The 20,952-nt window shown below is 34.0% G+C and overlaps 1 protein-coding gene across 5 annotated transcripts in view; it reads left to right on the top strand.

The window, feature by feature from the left end:
- The window catches only part of SPOCK3 (SPARC (osteonectin), cwcv and kazal like domains proteoglycan 3), a 200,017-nt gene that overhangs the window by 129,319 nt on the left and 49,746 nt on the right, over positions 1 to 20,952 (top strand). For all 5 annotated transcript variants that reach the window (XM_066996139.1, XM_066996141.1, XM_066996137.1 and 2 more), the window contains one exon: positions 12,532 to 12,646. In XM_066996139.1, the coding sequence (XP_066852240.1) occupies positions 12,532 to 12,646 (115 nt within the window). The remainder of the gene's footprint in view (positions 1 to 12,531; positions 12,647 to 20,952) is intronic.

The following is a 20,952-nucleotide window of genomic DNA, read 5'->3' as shown; positions in this document are numbered from 1 at the left end:
TTAAGTTTCAAGTAGTAACATCATACAGCCTAACAGAAATTTAGACCAGCAGTGCTATGAACTAGTCACACTGTCACAGAGAAAACAAAAAATCTCAGTCCTGGCATATGGCATATCTCAATGAGGTATAATATCTGTAACATTTAAGAGTCATCTTACAAGGCTCGCTATTTTTGTATTTGCGATTTTGAAAAGTTCACAATGAGATATTGTGGGCATGAACCAATAATCATATAGCTACAACTCTACTGAAAATACATTCAGTCCTATTAGCATGATTCAAATATTCCTTTGCATTTTCAGTATTGCTGATGCTTTAGTATGAGAATGATGTTTTTATATACTAAAGATTATCTGATCAAAATTACTCTGTAAATTAGAATTTTAAAACTGTTTTTGAAAGCAGGAGGATGTGTGTGTAGTATTCCATTTTTGTGTGTACTGATCTTATTTAATTGTTTTTTAATATGACACATTTAACATTCGGCATTGTGAAACTAACATTTTATTGCAGCTCAGGCATATTAAATGTATAGCATTAAAGTAATACTGTTCTTCAGTCAAACCACAGAAAACTCTATTAGATTCAGGTTTTCTAATGTATGGATGTTGCAATCCCCAGTAACCACATTCACATTCCTCACAAAATAATTTCAGATTAAGTTATCCAAAGCCACATATGGAAACATGAATCCAGAAGATTATGTGAATTTTACAACACTGAGTGTGACTGTGAAGTTCCTCTTTACTTCAGGACTCTTTGGTTGAAGCACTAGTTAACACCCTCTACCTTCCCTCTCAAAAAAAGCTAAAAATATATATATATAAAAAAAAAAGAAAGGACCAGACAATATTCAGAAACATTCTGAACATTTTAGCCAGCTCTCAGACAAAATCCTTAAGGTTTTCCTGATAATATGGAGTCCCTCAGGAAACCTGACTTCTTCCTACCTTCAAAAAGTGGTTCTGTTCTAACCTAATTTCAGTTCATTTATAGCAAGAGAAGAACTGACCAGCCTGTTTACTTACATATCCAATGCCTTCTAAGCTGTTTTCTGCTAAATTTACAAGGAGCAAATAATAGACCACTTTTCTTCCACAAATGTCAGGTTAAAACATTCCTTGCCTGCTTGACTTGCTTGTTTGTTTTTCAAAAGAGTACAAACAGATGTACTCTTGGATGAGTAAATTGGAATAAAAATATGAAAGTAAAATAATGTAAAGAACAGATCTGGGCATTGATATACACCAGGTGAGAGCTGAGAGACAAGGATCTGAAAAATATGATTGAACATCAAAGGTATATCTTTGTATCATAGCAAAGTTCCAGGAAAAAATAGAACATCATAGGCCACCATGGACTTACTGGAACAGAAAAATAAGTTTGCTTAGCAAAATCTGCCCCTCTATCTCTTGGAACGTGACGTATGAAGAATTGGCTTTGTGTTGACCTAATTTTAATCCACATGTTTGACAAAGTTAGAACATGGAACCCTTCACACATCTTATAAATATATTAGTAGAAAGATTTGGGCACAGTTCTGTGTGTCTCTACACAAGAAATATCTCTCTGAGTTCAAAAGGAGATATATGTACAGAAAAGCTGCCATGTTTTTGGACTATTAACACCCACCTGTACAATAAATAGGGTGTTCCTTCCCTGGCAGGATGAAAACCATTATGAACATGGAATTTCATAAATGTCCTTCAGTAATAGCACCATGTAGCCTACTATTTCAGACTTTTTAATCATTAGAATCTAGTATTTTGAATTTAAATGAATCCTAGCATACATTTTTAGGTGGGCAAAAAAAGAGTAGAGATCTGTAGAGGCAATGTGATGGAAAGAAATCTGAGAATGCTGAGGCGTCTCTAACTACTGATCAAAAGGGGATGATTCTGTAGGGCATTGATTTGGGTTTCACCTGAATATAATTATACAGATTTTTTTTTTTTTTCAGTTGACATGGTATAGTTTAAATATCTTAGACTTGGACAGTATAACCTATCATGGACCAACCAAGACTGTGCACATTAATTTAATTATTTTTCCTGTAATTAAAGACTAATGAGCACGCCCTTTGGATGATATTTTAGCTCACATATAATTTTATAAATATTTCAACTTAGATATAATTAGATAAATTGAACTTGTTTAATTAGTACTGTAATCAGCCAGCATGGTTTAGGAAACTATATCATATTAAAAATGTAGTGATAATGCATGCTAATAACCTGTAAGCAGATTTTTTTGTAATAAAAAATTCCATGCTATTACAAGCCATTTATGTCTTACTATAAGGTTTTATAGCTTTCCCTCTACTCTTATTTTACCATTGCCATTACTCAGAAATTTTCATGTCAGCTGAAAAGCATTGAAGTTCTTGACAGATTTTCAACCAAAATAGTCCGCTCTTTCTAAGATGATTTAGGAGAATTAAACGTTTTCCCATTTTTAAATTCTCTTTGAATATTCATTTTCAAACTTGAGGTGGGAACTTGGAAATGTAAACTGAGTTTTGTCTGAGCATTATTCCTTCCTCTGCCTCTCAAGAAACTTTCTCCAAATTATAAAACTGAGTGCCAGAAACAAGGTAGACCAAGGGTCTCATGTACAGATTTGAGTGATGTTCTGTGCATCTGTATCTTGTCTCTGATAAAAATGATGAAGAATTTTATAATAAGGAGCTTGAAGTGCTGGAATTTGGGCTGTATGAGTGAGGGCTCTTAATAAGAGATGATATTTAGAGTATAGCCTTAAATATACCTGTGTATATATGTCAGAAAGAGCAATTATTAATATTGAACATGTTTATAGTAGGCTATTAGTATATTTTTAAGCTGTATCAGTGTTTATAATTTGGGAATAAGCCAAGAACAGAAAGAACAATATAGATGGAAGTAATATGGCTTTATATTTTTACCCCTTGTGCTATTTTTTAAGAAAAACTCACAACTCTCTAAATATTATTATTATTTTTTTTTTATATATTTAAAATATCTTGTCTTCTACAGAGTTATTGTCTTCAAGGAATATTGAAATACTAATTTGGAAATGAGGTAATATATTACATTGTTTTAGACCAAAAATTTCTAGAAGCGTTATTATTAATTCTTTTAAAGAATTTTAGTTTGTTGGAAATAGCACGTTTCAAGTAGGGATATCACAGAGTTATGTCATTTAGCATTAATTAAGCTTTATGTTCTCATTTTACAATATAAAGTAAGAGTCTATCTGTTTTCAAAATTTAAGAATGAAGTGGTGAAGTATGTATTTACCAAAATAATAGGTATCTAAAAATTCAGATGGCTGATATATAAAGTAGATGGGTGCTTAGAAGGATTTTCAAAAGCTCCTAAGCAACATATGTCTCAAAAGCATGTAAGTATGAAAGTAAAGACAAGTAGGTGTCTACATTAAATAATCCTGGTAGGTATCTATCTGCATCTTTCTGTGAATTAATGTGTTTTCTAGGGTGTCCAAAAGAGATTGAAGTTAGTTGACCTGATTTCAGGCTTTTCTTTGCATGCTGTTTCACTGTACAGTGCAGTAGAAAACAAGCAAGAACTATAGAGGTGAAGAAGGAGGAAAACCGCATACAGATTTTTATTTTGTCATGTAAATTGTTTTCTCTAGTTCATAGCTTTTGGAAACAGTGTATCATCAGTTCTTTCAACCACAAAAGATTTCCTTTGCTCAAGGTCTTAGTTCAATAGGCACATGTACTCTTGTTCTCTGGTGAAAATGCTAGTTGCATGTCTTTATGGTTGGTATTTTTTAAAGTTATTTTCATTTTAAACAGTAATTTATTTGCTGAAAGGGTTTTTACCCAAACTCCTATTGTTTGGGTAAGTAACGTGATTTAACAGATTGTTCCTGAATTAGGAGAGATCAACTGTTGCTGAAAGGATGTTTGGGCATTTTTGATCTGTGTGTGACAGGTTAATTTTTAATTTCTAAAGCTTGAATTATTTGAAAATATGGTATCTTGGCATTATGTGTAGCTGAATTTTTTTTTTTGCGTGTGTGTGTGGGGGGGGGTTAGTTCAAAATTCTGTATTGCAATTGCTCATGTCTTCTCAGTTGCTCTTTGTAAAGAATTATAGACTGGCATAATAATTTCCATATAAGGTCTACCATAGTATTGTCACAAACTCTGTGCATAGTTTCGCTTACAATTTAAACCAACCTAAACCGATACCACTGGAAAAAGAAGCAATATCAACCATTACCTGCTATCTGCCACTTGAATTTTGGTGGTTAGTTTCCCCTCTTCCTTGTTCCATATCAAGCAGTGCTCCAGCAGTACTGGATCTGGTGCATAACCAGATTAATGCTCACTTTTTTTCCTCCTCACACAATTAGTGACAGGAATCACCAGCCCAATTAGAGCATATTGTGATTTTATACCTATTTTACTTTAGGAGACTCAAATCTGAAGCCATAAATTCATGTAGCAATTTGCACAAAGTACAGTAAAAGCAAAATTTGGAGCAAGAGAATATATGTAGTCTTTGTGAAATGAAGATGAAGTGGAAAAGTAGGGAATGTGGGTAAGAAAAAATGCATGAAATGAAGTTGAAAACATACAATACTGAGTGCTGGTAAACAGAGCTGTCAGAGGTATCAGGTTCTAAAAATGAAGAGAAAACCGAGATTTCTATTGGTGGTTTAATGTGGAGTTTTGTGGGAGAGATTTTTACTATGAGTAAGGAACATAATGATCCTGGAAGAAATATTTAACGCTATTATTTTTTTCAGCAGCTTTCTTTGTGGTACCTCCAGCAAAGAGCTCTGTTCTCAGAGACCCTGTTGATTGCATCATACAAAAATCTTCTCCCATTCATGGTCATTTAGAAAATAAGGAAGAAAGAACAACAGTCTTTTATTGCAGGAATATGTAAAAATTTGAGACAATATTCCAAATTCTCCCCTCTCAACCCTTTTTTTTTTTTCTGTAACAGATAGGTTTCTCTGCTCAACCTATGAATATTCAGTTGGTGAGTAGTAGTGCAGAAGGCTGTGACGTACAACTTGTAGACTACAGTAGAAGGATTTTGGAATTCTTTAGTCCCTACTGATATCCCTTGTTTCACCTTATTCTTCTCTTCTGTACTCTGGAAAGCTTGATTAGAGCTGAGCAAACGAGTGTGAAAGAGTTGAGGAATCAAAAGGGGCCCTCTTGTTTTCTACTCTCTCACTGGCTAGTGTGAGAGTCATTATCCATTACCATGGTTGGTAATAATAATAATAATAAAAAAATCTATTAACTGTTTTCCTTATATGGATGTATATAGCTAAGAGTTTGTAGCATATGAACTAATGATTATGAGATGAGTCTGAATTTAATTATTCATCAAAGTATTTTTTCTTAGAATTGGATAGCACGACCCGTTTAATTTTAAATGTACAGAGAAGTCATGGACCTCTAAAGAGCTCTCATTATTCAGATTAGGTACAATTAAATGTGACAGTTCTCTTTCAAAGCTGAAATATTTTTTACAGTTGCATAAGTATGAGTTACTGGTTGTCTAACAGGTAGTTTACTAAATGCTCAGCATTAAACGGGACAGGTGTTCTGGAAAGCCTTTTTGTAAGTAACATACTTCAGCCCATCAAAAATTCTAGAAGACTTTAATTTATGCTCCATCTTGCACTGCAGATTTATGTTTATATCATAGAAAAGGGTACATTGACATATCTGACCTAACTTCAAGCTTTCAATGCCAAGGACTAAAAGCAATATTGACATGGCTTGAAGCACGTAATGGATGCAATATGTATACGAGACTGAGGTGAATGCTCTGGCAGCTCTCTTCAGTGTCTTGTGTACTGCCAGGGTGTACCAGATCTGCCTCTAGCTGCTCACTATGTGAAGGAAAGGAGGAGTTGTAGGGAGTATCTGAAGTGTGCTCTAGTGCATGAGCTGCTGTTCCTTACTTGCCAGGGAAATTGCATGTATCCTTAATACTTGGCTTTAATTAGTTTATTTAAAAGCTGATAGATATTCCTAGCAAAACAGAAGAATACTTTGTGGAAGAATACTTTACCTTGTCTCTGAAGTAGCATTCTTAAAAAGGGATAGAATTAAGTGTATGAGAAAAATCCAATTGGTAACAGACTGTGAAATGCCAAAGCTAATGTTACACAAGCACTGTTTGTTATTCTTCTTAGGTAGACAAATAATGTGATCTTACCTTAATTTGTTACTCACTGTTTCTTTCCCATTTCTCTTTCCTCACTTAAAACACAGAATGGCCATACATCTCTCTATCTAATCAGTCATTTGTTTTCTCTGCACTGTTCAGTGCAGTCTTATGTCTTTGATCTGTATGGCTGCAGTATAATAAACTAAATTCCTCTTCTGTTTTAATATCTTTATTTCCTGTAGTTTCTGAGAGGTCTGCAAATAGTAACTAATTTACACTGTCTCATCACAGTCACTCTGTGTGATATGGGAGTGTTGCTTTACAGATAGAAGACTTGCAGATAAATGAAAGATGAAATTATTTGTGAGAATTTGATGTCCAATTAAAGAATCATCTTTTCATGTTTCACATAGAAAAGCATTTATATATTCAATTCCTATTAATTTTAGTTTAGCATGCTCCCAAATCACATCTCAGGTTTTCAAGAGCTCAGGGAAGCAAAAATACAGACTTAGTACCAAACAGAAGAATTTTGCTGAAGTAAGTTATCTAACATTCTTGGGCCAGCATAAACATTAATTTCCTTCTCTTTCATGTGGTTTCCCTACTTAATTCATTACACATCATGCAAGCAGTAATCTCTTGATACTGAGCAAGTCTATACTGTACTTTCTCATTCAATAAGTTTCATCTCATCTGGTTGACCCATTTTCTCAAAGCAAGACAAACTACACAGGTGTCGTTCCTGACACTCTTATCTGATCCTGTTTGTAAAGATCCCAAGGATTAAGATTCAATAAACATTTCCAGCAATTTATTTTAATACCTCACTACCCTTATTATTAGAAAGTCTTCCTAATATCTAATCTGAAACTCTTCTGCAGCAATTTAAGCTAATTATTTCTTGTAACTTTCATCATAGTACTCTCTTCAAAAATGTTTCAGATACCTTTTCTTTGACAGCTGTTGTGAGAATCCTCTTTTCTCAAGCCTGAACATACCCACTCCTTGAGCATGTTTTTCAGTGATGCCATTTTCTAGGCCTCTAATCTGTTACTCCTGTTACTCCTTTTTTTTTTTTTTTCCCCTCCTTTTTCTGGACTTTTTCCAGTTACTTCCTGTCTTATTGGAAACCTTGTCCTGAAGCTGGACAAGGTGCACTATTTTAATGCTTGCCAGAGCTGTGTGCATTTTACATGTTTTGTAGGGTGCAGTCCTGTTTATGTATCCTGATATGGCATTTTTCTTAAAGACCATGCAATTGTTCATAGAATTATAGAATGGCTGGGGTAGGAATGGAGTTTAAAGATAATCTAACTCCAACTCCCTGCCATAGGCAGGGACACCACACACTAGATCAGGTTGCTCAGGGCCTCATCCAGCCTGGCCGTGAACACTTCCAGGGACGGGGCATCCACAACTTCTCTGGTAACCTGTTCCAGTGCCTCACCACCCTCCGAGTAAAGAATTTCTTCCTAACATCTAATCTAAATCTTCCTTCTTTTAGTTTAAAACTCTTCCCCCCTTGTCCTATCACTATCACAATGTCATCATTGTTGACAATGATCTCTCTCTCTCTCTCTCTCTCTCTATATATATATATAATTCATTTGGAACAGAATTCTAGCCAGTTTTTCCATAGCTTGTATTTTAAAGGTTATTATTATGTGTACCTGAGAGTGGAACAGCAGTTTTCTGTATTGAATTATATATAAATACATATATATTTAACCTATTTCGATAATAAGAGTATTTTTATTCTATTAATGTATTCTAAAGTTATTCTAGACTCTTACATGTCTGGATATGTCAAGGATAGCTTTCATTTCATCTTCTAAGACATTAATGAAAAGACAAAATCATTCTGGGTTGTGATGCACCCTTGCTAAAGTCTACTTCCAGCGCAGCCTTCCATTCTAACTGTGAGCCATTATAATCAACTTACAGTATGATTATACAAATAGCATACTTACCACTATGGCTTACAAGGTTGCAGTGTAAGAGAGCATGACAAGTCTTGGTAAAATAGAGGTACTTGCAATCTGTTATATGTTTTCTAAAAACTGCCCCAATAGAATTGATAAAGCTAGATCTGTTATGATTTGCCTGATAAAACCTTGTAGCATGGTTCATCTTCTTTCTTCTTCTAGATGCCCACAAGTTATTTGAGTATTTTTTTCTGTGTGATTTCCCATAAATCAAACTTAAAAGTTGTTTTTCCTACAATTTCTGAAATCTTTTCCTTTCTTATTAATTGTCTTCCTTTCTCATTCATTTCCAGTCTAACCATACATTTTCTGTCCTTTAAAATTTTTCAGTGGCTAAAAGTTTGCTCACACAGTTCTTCAAGTGTATAAGGGTGTAAATATAAAATCTGAAATTTGAAAATTTCTAAGTTGAAAATTTCTAGACTATATAAATATTCTCTGAATATTCTTTTTTTTTTTTTTTTTTGCTCTACATAGAGGCTTTACCTCTGTATATGTGATACTCATGCTGACATACTACACTTTTCTGTAGAGGTTTATTGTGTATTTTCAGTCAAAAAGTTTTCCCAAGTCACAGGTTTTCTCAGTGTCCCTCCTGTATATACACACACATACTGTCATTCACACTTGAAAATTAGATCAATTGGTCACAAGAACATGTTTGGGGATTTCTTAGAGGTGAATATATATGTATAGAAGTGCATGATATTTACTTGGAGCTCAGTTTACAAATACAAGGCAAGTTGGGATTGTTTTGGAACTTACTGTAAAAGTAAAGTGTATTCTGCCCTTTTATTCCTACCAATGAAATGCACAAAAAATTACATTTTTTTTCCCTTGAATTTTCATTTTTTTTCATTATTTTGCCATGGAAAAGAAAATACTATATATTTTTTCTCCATTTTGGGGTGAAACTAGGTTCTTTGTACATGCAATGTAGAGAGATCAGTTTGGCAGCTGTTGAAGGGTAGCTACTTTGGAACGGAATGTAGCAGAGCTTAATGAAATATATTACTGTCATTTAATCTTTCCAACTCTGTAAGAGTAGTTAGAAGAACAGAGCTTATGTATATCAAAATAACATACATTGTAATTGTTCCAGAAATATAACTATTCTCATCTTTACTGTAATAACAGTAAAGCTGCATGAGTCATGTCTAAAGATGACATATATTCTTTGATGTTCTTCCCACAGATTTTAATTGCTTGTCTCTAGTTCACTAAACATCTACTTAGGGCAAATCTTGGAGAATGTTGGGTCTATTTAAAACTGAGCAGGTTTTCAAACAGGCAGAATATAAGTAAACAAATTGCATCTTTCTGTGGGAACCTTGACAGTGCTGAAGTGAGGAACTTTTCATGCTGAAATACATTGCCAAGAGACCCTGACATGGTACATATTCTTTGTCTGTATTGAAACATTTTTTTAATCACTGTGTAGCATATTGCTTTAAAGTCAGAAATACCTATTCTTCTGTCTTGAAACAAAATGTGAAAATTCAAACAGTTGAAATGTCCTTAGAATTAAACATAAAAATGAGACATGCTCTAATTCCAATGTAGAAAACTGGTATGCTAAGAGGAAAAAGGAATCAGAAGACAGAAAAACTAGATATATTCATAAGTAAAATGGATTTTTTTCATGCATATATCGGATTGTGGTGAAAATAGCACAAGTAGTTAACAGTTTATAAAACCAAGTTAAATAAGGAATATTATGAAATCCAACAGATGAGTTTCTTGAAAATTATGTGATGACTTATTTTCCCCATGTAAATAATAAAGCCAAATAAATTGCAATTATTTTATTGCTATATATAACATTATACTTGCTAGTTTTATGTTCATGTATTTTTCTGCTGTTTCAAGTAGTCCAATATTTTTTCCCACAAAATTAATGATTTCGCCATGTTCCCAACACTTCCTCTGCTAGTAGTGTAAGACTACTTTTCATTGTGTCCTCATATACTATATGCCACAAATTTCTTTCTTTTTTTTTATGAGGTTTTTTTATGTTACTTACTTTGCTGCCGGTTCATTGAGACTAATGTTGAGGGATATCTTAACTTGCCTTGGTTTGATTGAGCTGCCTTTGCAATATCCCAGTGTATTGTCGATTCGTGGAACAAAGGCAAGAGGTTTAAACCGGAATTATATTCCTGCTGTCATTAGCTGCTGATACTAAATTGTCAGAAAAACCTGTTGATTTATTTCTGACTTACTCAAGGACTGTGATTTTGCTTTGTTACTGGAGATGGGGAATGTAACTCTACTGGCTGCCTGTCCACAGAATGTGTTCAGTGAATGTAAAATTGTAGCACAGCTGTGAATGGGAATACCGAATTAAAAGTGTTATGTACTGACCTTGCACTCACTAGCTCGGATATCAGGTCCTGTGACAGGTGCCAGGCATTGTTTTTGTTAACATTTTAAGAGGGCAGTGTTACTTTCAAATAGAACCAAGTAGATACTTTAAAGAAAAATAAATCAGAATGACTGAACTCACACATCATACTTACCTTGTTAGCTGGAGCAACTTTGAAGTGTTTACTAGTTTCTGTAGCAACATTTGAGTGAAACAGAATAGAAGCACTAGAGTCTTAAAAAAAAAAAAAAAAATATCTTAAGTCTCAAAAATGTATTCTTGCGTTTTGAGTTCCTCATGTTCTGATTCTCAGTATATTTAAAAAAAAAAAAAGTTTTATAATTCCAGTTTCAAATGATGGTCTCATTAAGTTCAGTCACCAACGGGAGTATTCAATGCCTAAAGCTCTTTTTGTAAGTAGCCTAAAGGCAAAGTATTTGTAGGTTTGACTCTTTAAGATACTAGGATTGAACAATAAAATTTTCAGATCTTAAAAAAGGGAAGATATCTCTTTTCCACATAAATATTTATTAAGTTCAGGGTATGATCTATTCTACCAATGCTGAAGATTGTCTCAGGATTAAAATATGAATTAGGTCATGCGCTGTCTGGAAAGAGGTCTGGTGGGCATCATGGCTAGTCAAGCACTTTCCTGTACAATAAGGCATACTGTATGAAGCCATTTTTTTCATAGTCAACTACTGTAGAGAAGGCAAAGCTGGTTTCTTTGCTTTAATTTTCTGGTCCTTTATGAGACATCGGTCATATTTGTACAGCTTTCAATTGGAACAGATCTATTCTCCTTTTTTCTCCCCCTTTTTTTTTCTTTTTTCTTTTTTTTTTTTTTTTATTAGAATTAAAGATTGTTTTAGCCCCGCTGCCCTTTATCTATGCCTTTCTGGGGAAAAGGTGGCATGTTCAGAACTGAGCTGAGATGATTATTTTATGCAAATGCACAAAATTTCAGGTAGCAAAACATCAGATGAGTCAGGGAATATAAGGCACAAGTTCTTTTGAAATTGTTTTTCTGAAGTTGTGTAATGCATAGAAAACACTTCCATGTTTTTATTGGTCACTTGAAATGGTTTTTGACTCCTATACTTTTTTATTTTATGTCCTTTATCTGACTAATAAGGCATCTTCAATCCTTTGTTCAAAGATAAAATGTTCTCTATAACCATCTTCCTTTCCCTTCTCCTCTTTCCCACTTTTCCCTTTCTCCTTCCCTTCTGCAGATACTTAATTCTCTTTTTTTCCTTTGTTTTTGTTTGTGTTTTTCCTGATTGTATGTTGGTAAAAGATCCTACCGATAGATCTGTATATCAAGAACTTATTTTGGAATAACAGTGCAGTTTTTCAATATGAATGTCCATGTTTATAATAGTGTTATTTTTAATAATGTTTATATGAACATTAACTATAGTGGTTTTATGTTCTTGAAACAACAATACCATTTCCTGGTTAGATTTAGTTAATTTGTGTATGGTTTCTGAATCAGAGCTATAAATGTACAGATCAGAACCACACAAAATGAATCTGTTTCAATATTGGAGAAGACTGCCACTGTCTAGAATAGCATCAACCACAGATTTCTATTTTATTTGTTACTGCTTTTCACTAGAATACTGTCATTTTGAAGGTAGATATTAATTCATAAATCCTGTAGTAACTCCATTAATTGCTTCCTATCAATAATGAATTGAATGCCTTGTATATTTGCTCATATAATGAAAATGAAACCAATATAGTCTAATTCTGTTTGATATATGTAACCAAATCAGTCTAACAACAAAAGTGCATTCATACTTGAATTGAGCCTGAAATTCCAGCCAGGTTAGGGAGTAGAACCTTATACCTTTATCTAATCAGATTCTTAGTACAAAGGTAGCACATATGGCAGAATTTTTCCTAGCATCTATGTCTACTGACATTTAAACACCTTATTAAAGATTCCTTCAAAATATTTAAGGATTAATTTATATTATAAAAGATGTTTATATTAATGATAGTGATTTTCTTTCCTTGCAGTGCAAATTAGACTATCAAGCTTGTGTCTCAGGAAAACAAATCTCAGTGAAATGCGAAGGACGTTGCCCTTGCCCTTCTGACAAATCCACAAGTACAGGGAGAAATGATAGGAGAGGTGAGTGATGATAATTTGTATGATATTTTTAACATCTAATTTCTAGAAGGAAATAAGATTTTGTTCATAGAACAGCACAGTGATCACAAACGATTATTAAAAAAAAAAAGTTTTATGCAAGGGTCTTTTCTTTGCAGTGGCTTTTGAAATTGCACCTACATTAATACACCACTGTGATTTTCAGTGCAGCTATTTTAGTACGACTTATTGTTGTTCTTTTATTACTCTTTAGTACTCCTCAAGATACTTGTAGCTGCACTTAAGACAAAGAAATAATCACTCCTTGCTCCTTACTGCTTTCAACTGAATTTTCAATAAAATAAAGTGTAATAGGAAAAAAAAGGCAACTTTAAAAAGTCCTTATTAAAGCTTATAGGAGCAAGCAGTTGCACTTAAACTACAGAAATATTGGTAAAGGCTGTCATATAAAAGTGAGTTATTTGAAAAGTGGATAGGATTAAATCAGCTTCCTTTTGGATCATGCATGAGATTAGGCTGCAGAAAAATGCAGTTGCTTTGCACTACTGCTTCTTAGCCACTGGTGCAGCTGGAGAAAAAAAAATGTGGCCAAGCATATTTATATTTCAGTGATTCCCGGGTGACTTTGGAAGGTTGTTGTTAAACAAAACAAGATACAATCTTTGGTGTTCATAAAGAAAGCCATCATAGCATGAGGTTTTAGGCCACCATGGACCTGAATTTGCCAAGAACAGCATGATTGGAGGTCAGCATTTTGTATTTCTTTAAATTTATTTTCTAGGTGTATTTTTTTTCTCTTTCCTGTCTAGTCACACCTGTGATGCACAAATTGTATCCTCATACATTTCCAATGTATCTTCATTGGAAATACACCAGACATAGTTTTTGAACTTTTTTTTTTTTTCCTATAGCAACCTTTTAAGGACAAAAGAAACCAGGACTGCATTCCTGGCTTATGTAAACATTGGTATTTTATTATGCTAAACTATTAAGCTTGATGTACTATTCTTAATTTATTGTGCCAGAGAATCATTATCACTTCCATTATAGCTGCTGCCAAAATGGTTTTTACTCCTAGTTTAAAAAATGAATGAATATTCTTTGAACAAGGAGTAAAGGTGAGCACTGTGAACATTGAGCTGCGTGCACACAAGCCAATTAATAAACTTTTCCGAAACATCCCTTTAGGTCAGTCTTGGTATTCTGTAATATTATTGATTGTGTATAAATATTAATTAAATTTGCATAAGTAAATATTCCCCATGCTGAAAACTCTCTGCAAAGCGATATAGCCTTGACATTTTTTAAAACATTAATTTACAATTTCATGTACTAACTGTAAATAAATAAAGAATAACCTGTTGTTTACTCTCATTGCCTGCCCGAATTAAAAACATTGTGGAAGAGACAGTCATATGCAGTTAGTGTGGCCCCTTGGATAAGACATAGAGCATAGTATTAATGAGGTTGTGGTTTGCACTAGCAACAATTTCTGCCTTTCCAGCAGTGACGGAGGGATATTTGCTTAACAGTGGGCATGAACTAAAATTAAGATAATCAGCTGAGAAGTATCCCTCTGTGAATAGTAGGTCTGTCATTCTTTTAGTTTTTGCATATGATATCATTATCCTCATTTTTTACTAACATAAAATTAGCATTTTCTCTGTGTTAAGCTGTTTCACCTGTTACGGGTGATATTTTTTATCTTGGTGTGTGTTTTCTTAAGCAGACTATTTTTGGTATTCCTCTATGTTAACATTGAAAACAACCTATAAATAAGTTTTATTGGCTTCAGCAAAATGGAATTGTTTTTAATTAGTACTGGTAGGAATGAACTCTTCTTGACAATTTATTTTGCCAAAGGATCAAGATTACTTATGCTTAGTTATGTAAAAGAGAAAGAAGAAAAAGCCTATATGAGTATAGGAATTAACACTAATCCTGTCCTAACAGATTGTTGGGGCAAGCAAAAACCAAGGCTTTTCCAGATGCTACATTTTACTGGAATATTGAAATTCGAATATCATTTCTTTACAAGGCTAAAGGACAGGTGACATGAGAAATATGAAAGTGAGCTGACTATCATTACTTGAAATTTCAGCCATAATTGTAACTGAATACAAATTTTCTGCTTAAGAATCCAGTTATTTTCTTTAAATTGAAGTCTGTTAAGTGTTCTTGGCTGTATATGCACCTGTGAATTTCTTAGAAATTTGACAAAACCAAAGAGGCAAAGTAAGATTAGTGCTTCAGTTTCAAGGATAATTTAAGTGAGGGTTTCATAAAATATTTCGCCAGTCCAAAACATTTTTTTCATTTGTTAAGATTGATGAATTCTGCCCATTTTTATTTTTTGTTGTATCTAGGAAGCAAGTATATCTATGAACTTCCACAAAATACTCTTGTTATGAAAGTCTATACTCCTTTGGGATTTGGTGCATCCAGGTCAAACTGGCTTGTACATTTGTGCATGTAGGGATTTCATGGAGCTGGAATCTACTGGTTTTCATTTTCCTAAGCTCTTCTGTTTGTTGGTTTTGTTTGTTTTCTATTGGTTAAGTGGGACTAGAAACAAGGAAGGCTTCTGTGACACTGTCCGCATTTTTTAAGACTGGGGAGACTTCTGTCCCCTTGGTAGTACCTGGGCACCATTTTTTGCTCTAGATATTACGTATGATCTTTTGCGCTGAGGCAGTCTAAGCCCTGTCTTTCACCTATCATAAAGGACAGTGTTTTTGCTAGTCCTGATCTTCAGTCTGATGATCATACTAGCAAATATGCATGATGCACAGTGTAGGCTTACCAACTATCACTAGGATAAGGAGATGAAAACATTCAACGGGGTAAATGTAGATGTTACACTTGTTTTTTTAAGATGTACAAAATCACATTAGTCTTTGATACTGTTAATTCTGCACAGCTTGTCTGCTTTACCTTCTAGCAAGTCCATTGTCCATCCTCCCACCCATCCTCAACTATCTAGAAAACAAACACCAAATCAATCCTTTTTCTGCTTTACTCTTGGGTATAAAGCATGCATATTCTCCATACTCTACTATCTAAAATGAGGAGGAGATCGTACACTAGCATCTGTGCTACATAGCATCTGCAATGATGTTTAACCTGTTCTGTAACTGCCATGAGCGAGATAGAGTAAATGGAAACCTGCAGTGCATCTGGATACCAGGATTGTTCAAGAACCATCAAGATTAGAGCTTTTACCGTGTTTGATTTCATCTCACTCACCCACGTGCACACCCAGTGCTACTTTCACTAGATCTCAATGTGCCTTCCAAGCAGAGAGATCACTGCTGACTTAGGACAGCCAGGTAGAAAGTCATGTCAGTTCCTGCTGTGCAGCTGCTTGCAGTTACCTATCTCAAGTGGTTTTGGCCATGGTCTTTGGGAATCCCCCAGCGTTCTTCTCAACACACCTCTTTGATCTCCAGGATCTTTCCTCATTTCCAGGATCTTTCCACCACCCAGGATCTTTCATGGACCACTTCTTTCTGGAAACTTATTCTTCTTATCAGGATCCGTCAATCCCTACCACACTGTTCTCCCAGCCTAAATAGTCTATGTGCAAAGGCACATGTGTTCATCCTGCTATTTGTTATTTCTGTCCCATGTCTCTTTATCTAATGGAGAATAAGTGACATGCCACTTCTGTTTAGTACAGATTTGATCAGAATTTATGCCAGTCCATACCAATTGCAGCTAGCTTTATGCTTGAGGGTTCAAAAGTTTGATTTTTAGACATTCACAGACACACACACAGACTTACCTTCTTCCATGTTAGTGTTCACAATTTAAACTCTTTTTGCAGCTACCACAACGGTACATTTATTTGAGGCTTTGGTTTCATTTAGTACTTTACAACTCACCAACCCACTCTTTCACTAAATTACACAGTGTATTATGAACCTCTTGGCAGTTGGCTATTTTGACTTCACTTAAGTCTTCATTTCCTTTCAGCCAAGTTGAAGTTAAAATAATAACAGAAAAATTTCTTTAGGAAAAATTAAGTTAGTTAATAATAAGGAAGTAGAGGCAAAGGAGACAGGGCTTTTGTATTAGAATGTATTAGAATGTTTTGTATTAGAATGTTTTCTTGTCTCATTAACAGATTTTCCTTTTACTTAGGGTGTTTCCTTAAAATAGTTTTGATTTTTTTTTAGAACAAAAATAGTTTTACTGACTGCTCTTTTGTCATTAAGCACTTTTTACTAATTTTTATTTGATTTTTTTAGCCAAGTATTTTCCCAGTCAGTATTAAGTAGCAGTAAATTCTTAATTGGATTCCTCCTGATTGTCTAGTCCAGTACTGATTCATGTTTGATTTGTATCGATTTGATTTGAAGCCTATGACTAGAAGCTCAAACAGAAAATACAGTATAACAAAAGTACATATTGCCAACATCGCATTCTTAAGAAAACAAAAATTTAAGTTTTAACGTATGATTATAGGAGGTGGGATGGGAGAGTGTTCTCAAAAGTTCTTAATTCATTTCACGGCTTTGGTACAGGAATTCTACTATCTTCTTAAAAGAAAGAAATATTCCATTTTGTAATTATAAATTGTTAATAAGGGCATGAAAAACTGCAAGAACAACAAGTCGAACAAACTGTATGTAGTCACAAGTGAACTTCATGCTTAGCAGTAATATTCTATAATGCACGTTAATATATTCAAAATGCTTTTCTCAGATGTGCGAATTTCCTTTGATGTTAATGAACACCACTAATGATCACTGCAATTGCATAACAAAATCAGAGATACCTTGCCATGATCCCAGAAGCATTAAGGCTTTCTTTCTAGTTTATTTAATGTTGCTTTTGTTATTTTGAATTTTTGATGAAATGTAAAATGTATCTCTTCAGAGCAATATACTCATATTCTCACATAAGTATGTACAATCTATTCAGTGAACACAACCTGTTAAATTGAAGCCTGTTACATTTTATATTTTTAATTTTTGAATATGTATTGAAATGGCCCTCATTCAGGAGACAGCTGGTGTTACTTCATACTTTTTGTTATATGTGATGTAATTCAAAAACTGAGACATTTTAATGAATAAAGATATTCTTATCAATATGTTTCTTAACAAAAACTTCTACATGCATAATGGAAAGTTTCATTTTTTCTCTCTCATACAGAGTGAGTAAACCATGAAGGCAAAAAAGCTATTGTAAAATTTGCACAAACTTCTCTACTTTGATGTTAGTCCAGCTGTATTCATTGACTTTGTCAGTTCTAATTATAATGGAATTACTCTGAAAATGTATCTTGGCCCACTGTACTGTCTTGTGCTGTGTTAACTTTTTTCACTCAGAAGGTGGTGAGGCTCTGGAAGAGGTTTCCCAGAGAGGTTGTGGATGCCCCACCCCTGAGGTGGACTGAATTTTAAATCCCACCCCAACCTCCAGAAAATAAAAAAGGAGGATCCAGACAATAGCCCTCTGGAGTCAGCTGTAGCAGTTAAAATTTCTCAAAAGCTGCAGAAAGATGCAGAGAAAGGAATATGTCAGTCCTTGAAAGAAAATTGTCCCTCATCCATTCAGAAATTGAGATAGAAAGAGATTATTCACTGCACTCATTGCATCAGTAAGATTTCCTTATTTAGCCAAGACATTTCCTTCTGTTTCTCCTTCACTTTTTATGTAGATTATATGGAGGCCTACTGACTAAATAAATTATATATATATATATATTTAATACAAATAATATGAAAAACAAGCAGGAGGTAAGATTTTCTTGCTGGACTGTCTTTTTTTCTTGTCTGGACCAAATTCCTAGTATACGTCTTTCTATCTCACAGAACTGTAATATGATATGAAATTTGCTAATGCAAATGACAAAATTCCAGTACGTCTAAAGAAATAGGCCCCATAAAGATACACCTGGTATTTCTGCATTTACAGGAATGTTCTCAATAAACATGTTTTGAATGCCAGGGTGGCAGATGAGTGTATGGCTGACAACTTTAACTCTGGACAAATTGCTTTTAGGGGTATCTGAGAAAAACAATCAGTAGTCAGTTGGATAGAATTTACTGTACAGGAATTTGCTATACTGATGTTGGAAAAAAATAATTTTCCTTAAATCCAAAAAGCTTGAAAACCAGTGATCTATGTCTATCTTCTAGGGCTAAAGTAATGCTGATAAATGTGTCACGACATCCCCAGGTTCCTGGTTTCCCAGAACCTTAATATAGTCTATATTATGGATTTGACTGATGTGTGCTGTAGCTTCCTCCTGATTTGTCTTTGGATGTTTTCTTCATGGAAGCAAGGTTGGGATTCTGTCCCAGTATACAGTCAAGGTCCAGCTGAAACGTACACTCATACCGAGAAAGCTCAGAACTGGTTGAAGGTCCTGCAGTTGAGACTGAAAAAGGTGTAATACAGTGGGTAATATATTAAATATTAATTTTCATTAGCTACTGAAATAGAAAAATTTGCTCACAAAAAATTTTGAGTGAATTTCTAATAAATTCTATAGTAAGAGATCACTTGGTATTTTCAATAAAGTATCAGAGGTAGGCATATTTGTGAAAGAATGGGCTTCTCTGTATCTGATCATCTAGGGAGGACAATGTAGGTAACAGGAAGCTGCTATAAAGTTTATGCTCTTTAAGTCTAAACTTTTGGTAGAAGGAAGTCAAAAGGCAACACTGCATGCTGAAAATATTTTCAGTTAGCATATTTGAAAGACTAATCATAGAACATAGCTGCTTTCTCAGCTGCATCCTATTTTACACTGAATACTGCCGAATTGTTAATTGCTGTGAGGAGATGATGATAAGTAACAGTAGGATTAAAGACATTGTGGAATCTGTTACATTCTGTGTGCATCGATGCATGAAAAACAAATATAGGAAGTTTTTTCTTTTTTGTTTTTTTTTTTTGACAAAGAACAAAACAGCACTCCTCCAAATCCTCTTACTTTATTTACATACCAGCATCCTCTCAGTGCATGACCTCATCCATGCTTCATATAGTACAGGTGTAGACGCCAAAAAAGAGCTTTTGCTCCCTTTGCATGCAAAGAGAATGTTGAATGTTTTCCAGAGTTTACAAATGTAGAGGTTTAGGGCCAAAAACAGCATTTGTGTTATGGAGAAGGAAATAGGAAGAGCCATTATAAGAGACAATAAGCCAAAATTCCCATCTCAAAGTTGAAGAAATTCATGCTGTGTGGTCAAGGTTAAAATTTAACTATCAAACCTCAAATAAAGTGACCCTTCAAATGAAATATATGTTAGGTTGTAGTGCTTTGTAGTGCTTTTTCTAATGTGCTGTAGTGTTTGAGATGTATTTAGTAATATACTAGTATGTTTTCAAATATTTCACAAAATATCTAATCATAGCATCTAATTTTACAAAGCCATACTTGTTTCAGAAAATATGTGATTTCCCTATAGAAAGAAGTACTAAGAGAAGTGTGCTGTTTTTCATCGTGGAGAAATTACTCTCTTGTTAACTGCCTCAGATTAATATGCACAATAAATGGAAGAAGGAGTCTTACTTAGTAGTTTGGAGGTATAGACAGAGGAACATTTGATACATGTTAGTTAAATTTGCCTTAGGTAATAGTGAGCTTTCTAGCCCACTGTTTTTCTCAACTATGTATTTGTAATTCAATAAAATACTTTGTTATAATTGCTACTGCAATTCTATAGAATGCAATATTAAATGAATGAAATCCTCTATACTACTTTAGTTGCTTAAATTTCATTAAAATTTTTTGATAATTTCCCTCAAAATAATACAACTATCAGTGGAAGCACTCAAAACCAGAAATTTGTCTCATTCATTTGAGAATGTACTGTCTGAGAGTGATGTCTCTTTGTGGTCTAACCACAAAAATCAGATCTGGGCTATTATTTTCTTTCTTGCCTTAACTACTGGGGTCGGTGTGAATGTTGCTATTTATTTAAATGCAGATAGACTCTCACTCTGTGGCTCAGTTACCTTTTTAGAGGAAAAGACATTATCTGTAGGAGAGCATTCTTACTCTGCTAATGTTTTTGAAAACTTTTGTGATTTTAAAGAAACTACAGAAGTAACATGTATTATTGTATATCCATTTTAGTTTTTTATAGGATATTGACTTAGCAGTAAATGTCCATTTTGCTTTTATTGCTTTTTATACTATAATGCGTAGTATTCACTTTCAAATCTCAAAGCAGTTCATCTTAGACCTATATTTGTCCAGGCATGCAAGCTGAAATGCTATTTTTCACTTTGCTTAATTCATCATGTGCTTTTACCGGTAATTGTGAGCTGTAAGTATACATTATATGTACAGCAAAGCCATTTGA

The sequence above is a fragment of the Anser cygnoides genome, chromosome 4, assembly GCF_040182565.1.
Source record: "Anser cygnoides isolate HZ-2024a breed goose chromosome 4, Taihu_goose_T2T_genome, whole genome shotgun sequence".
Classification (NCBI taxonomy): Eukaryota; Metazoa; Chordata; class Aves; order Anseriformes; family Anatidae; genus Anser; species Anser cygnoides.
Note: the sequence above shows the minus strand (reverse complement) of the source record. Positions and strands in the feature narration are given on the sequence as shown.